This window comes from Ascaphus truei, unplaced genomic scaffold (assembly GCF_040206685.1).
Source record: "Ascaphus truei isolate aAscTru1 unplaced genomic scaffold, aAscTru1.hap1 HAP1_SCAFFOLD_1474, whole genome shotgun sequence".
Classification (NCBI taxonomy): Eukaryota; Metazoa; Chordata; class Amphibia; order Anura; family Ascaphidae; genus Ascaphus; species Ascaphus truei.
The window spans coordinates 80001-83713 of NW_027454360.1; the positions used below are offsets into that span (position 1 = coordinate 80001).

Consider the following 3713-nt stretch of genomic DNA (forward strand, 5'->3'; position numbering starts at 1 on the left):
GAGACACGGGGAGGGGAGACGCGGGGAGGGGAGACGCGGGGAGGGGAGACGCAGACGCGGGGAGACACACACACACACAGAGAGACACACACGCACACACACACAGAGACACACACACACACAGAGAGAGAGACAGAGAGACACACACGCGGGGAGGGGAGACGCAGGGAGGGGAGACGCGGGGAGGGGAGACACACGGCATTCTGAGGACGGGAAGGTGATTTAGAACCTGCGTACCTCCCAGAAGCTGCCCCCCGCCGGCCCCCCGCCAGGCCCCTCCTCAGCCATCACAGCGGATTTCTTGCAGCACAGAATGATTGCAGATTTGAATGACGCTGTGAAGGGGAAGAGAGAGGGGGAGCAGTGACGCCGTGTCCCACAATGAGGGCGATCCCTAATAATAACAACATCGGGAGATCCATAAATAGCGCCTCAGCATAAAAGGCGCCTCAGGTCAGCACATTCCCTCTATATAACACAAGGGGAGAAGTCCCTCTGTATAAAGCAGCCGCAGGTCAGGACATTCCCTCCATACAACTCCTTCAGTATAAAGCCTTCTCAGATTAGTCCATGCCCTCTGTATACAGGGAACTGATAAACTCCCCCTTTCTAAATTATCATTGTGTATTTGTAAAGCACCAACATATTCCGCAGTGCGGTACAACGGTGCGCAGAACCATGTATATTCTAACATACAGGTACATACAGGTGAGGACGAACATGCACAGCGAACGAGGGCCCTGATCCTGAGAGCTTACACTCTAGAAGGAATGAGGGGGAATGTTGAAACAAGAAGGTATGGTGCTGCTCATTGTAGGATAAGGTTGGAATATTGCCCAGTCTGACAGCTGAAGCCATTAAGGTTTGGGGGGGAGGTGGGGTGTTGTGTAGGGTGGGGATTGGTCCAGCCCCCCAGCTGGTCCCAGTGGGGTTGGAGGGGAGTTGGATGATGGAGGCGAGTTGGATGATGGAGGGGAGTTGGATGATAGAGGTATAGTGAGTAGGCTTCCGTGGGAAGGGGCAGCAGAAGTGGAGAGGTGAGTGAGGTAGAGACTATGGGAAGGCAGGGTAGGGATGTGTGTAGTGGAACAGCAGAAGTAGAGCGGCGAGCGAGGTAGAGGCTATGGGAAGGCAGGGTAGGGATATGTGGAGAGGTGAGCGAGGTAGAGGCTATGGGAAGGCAGGGTAAGGATATGTGTAGTAGAGCAGTAGAAGTGGAGCGGTGAGTGAGGTAGAGACTATGGGAAGGCAGGGTAGGGATATGAGTAGTGGAGCAGTAGAAGTGGAGAGGTGAGTGAGGTAGAGGCTGTGGGAAGGCAGGGTAGGGATGTGTGTAGTGGAGCAGTAGAAGTGGAGCGGTGAGTGAGGTAGAGGATATGGGAAGGCAGGGTAGGGATGTGTGTAGTTGGGCAGTAGAAGTGGAGCGGTGAGTGAGGTAGAGGCTGTGGGAAGGCAGGGTAGGGATGTGTGTAGTGGAGCAGCAGAAGTGGAGCGGTGAGTGAGGTAGAGGCTATGGGAAGGCAGGGTAGGGATGTGTGTAGTGGAGCAGCAGAAGTGGAGCGGTGAGTGAGGTAGAGACTATGGGAAGGCAGGGTAGGGATGTGTGTAGTGGAGCAGCAGAAGTGGAGCGGTGAGTGAGGTAGAGGCTATGGGAAGGCAGGGTAGGGATGTGTGTAGTGGAGCAGCAGAAGTGGAGCGGTGAGTGAGGTAGAGACTATGGGAAGGCAGGGTAGGGATGTGTGTAGTGGAGCAGCAGAAGTGGAGCGGTGAGTGAGGTAGAGGATATGGGAAGGCAGGGTAGGGATATGTGTAGTGGAGCAGCAGAAGTGGAGCGGTGAGTGAGGTAGAGGATATGGGAAGGCAGGGTAGGGATGTGTGAAGTGGAGCAGCAGAAGTGGAGCGGTGAGTGAGGTAGAGACTATGGGAAGGCAGGGTAGGGATGTGTGTAGTGGAGCAGCAGAAGTGGAGACGTGAGTGAGGTAGAGACTATGGGAAGGCAGGGTAGGGATATGTGTAGTGGAGCAGCAGAAGTGGAGCGGTGAGTGAGGTAGAGACTATGGGAAGGCAGGGTAGGGATGTGTGTAGTGGAACAGCAGAAGTGGAGAGGTGAGTGAGGTAGAGACTATGGGAAGGCAGGGTAGGGATATGTGTAGTTGGGCAGTAGAAGTGGAGCGGTGAGTGAGGTAGAGACTATGGGAAGGCAGGGTAGGGATATGTGTAGTGGAGCAGTAGAAGTGGAGCGGTGAGTGAGGTAGAGACTATGGGAAGGCAGGGTAGGGATGTGTGTAGTGGAGCAGCAGAAGTGGAGCGGTGAGTGAGGTAGAGGATATGGGAAGGCAGGGTAGGGATATGTGTAGTGGAGCAGCAGAAGTGGAGCGGTGAGTGAGGTAGAGGATATGGGAAGGCAGGGTAGGGATGTGTGTAGTGGAGCAGCAGAAGTGGAGCGGTGAGTGAGGTAGAGACTATGGGAAGGCAGGGTAGGGATATGTGTAGTGGAGCAGCAGAAGTGGAGCGGTGAGTGAGGTAGAGACTATGGGAAGGCAGGGTAGGGATATGTGTAGTTGGGCAGTAGAAGTGGAGCGGTGAGTGAGGTAGAGACTATGGGAAGGCAGGGTAGGGATGTGTGTAGTGGAGCAGCAGAAGTGGAGAGGTGAGTGAGGTAGAGACTATGGGAAGGCAGGGTAGGGATATGTGTAGTGGAGCAGCAGAAGTGGAGCGGTGAGTGAGGTAGAGACTATGGGAAGGCAGGGTAGGGATATGTGTAGTGGAGCAGCAGAAGTGGAGCGGTGAGTGAGGTAGAGGCTATGGGAAGGCAGGGTAGGGATATGTGCAGTGGGGCAGTAGAAGTGGAGCGGTGAGTGAGGTAGAGGCTATGGGAAGGCAGGGTAGGGATATGTGTAGTGGGGCAGTAGAAGTGGAGCGGTGAGTGAGGTAGAGACTATGGGAAGGCAGGGTAGGGATATGTGCAGTGGGGCAGTATAAGTGGAGCGGTGAGTGAGGTAGAGGGTATGGGAAGGCAGGGTAGGGATGTGTGTAGTGGAGCAGTAGAAGTGGAGCGGTGAGTGAGGTAGAGACTATGGGAAGGCAGGGTAGGGATATGTGCAGTGGGGCAGTAGAAGTGGAGCGGTGAGTGAGGTAGAGACTATGGGAAGGCAGGGTAGGGATATGTGTAGTGGAGCAGCAGAAGTGGAGCGGTGAGTGAGGTAGAGGCTATGGGAAGGCAGGGTAGGGATGTGTGTAGTGGAGCAGTAGAAGTGGAGCGGTGAGTGAGGTAGAGACTATGGGAAGGCAGGGTAGGGATATGTGTAGTGGAGCAGCAGAAGTGGAGCGGTGAGTGAGGTAGAGACTATGGGAAGGCAGGGTAGGGATGTGTGTAGTAGAGAGGTGAGTGAGGTAGAGACTATGGGAAGGCAGGGTAGGGATGTGTGTAGTAGAGAGGTGAGTGAGGTAGAGACTATGGGAAGGCAGGGTAGGGATGTGTGTAGTAGAGAGGTGAGTGAGGTAGAGACTATGGGAAGTCAGGGTAGGGATATGTGTATTTGGGCAGTAGAAGTGGAGCGGTGAGTGAGGTAGAGACTATGGGAAGGCAGGGTATGGATATGTGTAGTGGAGCAGCAGAAGTGGAGCGGTGAGTGAGGTAGAGACTATGGGAAGGAAGGGTAGGGATATGTGTAGTGGAGCAGCAGAAGTGGAGCGGTGAGTGAGGTAGAGGC

General features: G+C 54.6%; 1 protein-coding gene across 1 annotated transcript in view; it reads right to left on the minus strand.

Moving 5' to 3' along the window:
• Nucleotides 1-386, minus strand: part of PACSIN3 (protein kinase C and casein kinase substrate in neurons 3) — a 28468-nt gene extending 28082 nt beyond the window's left edge. Inside the window, 1 exon segment of the mRNA XM_075581675.1 lies at nt 238-386. Within this exon segment, the coding sequence (XP_075437790.1) occupies nt 238-288 (51 nt within the window). The 5' untranslated portion in view covers nt 289-386.
• Nucleotides 387-3713: the final 3327 nt, after the last annotated feature.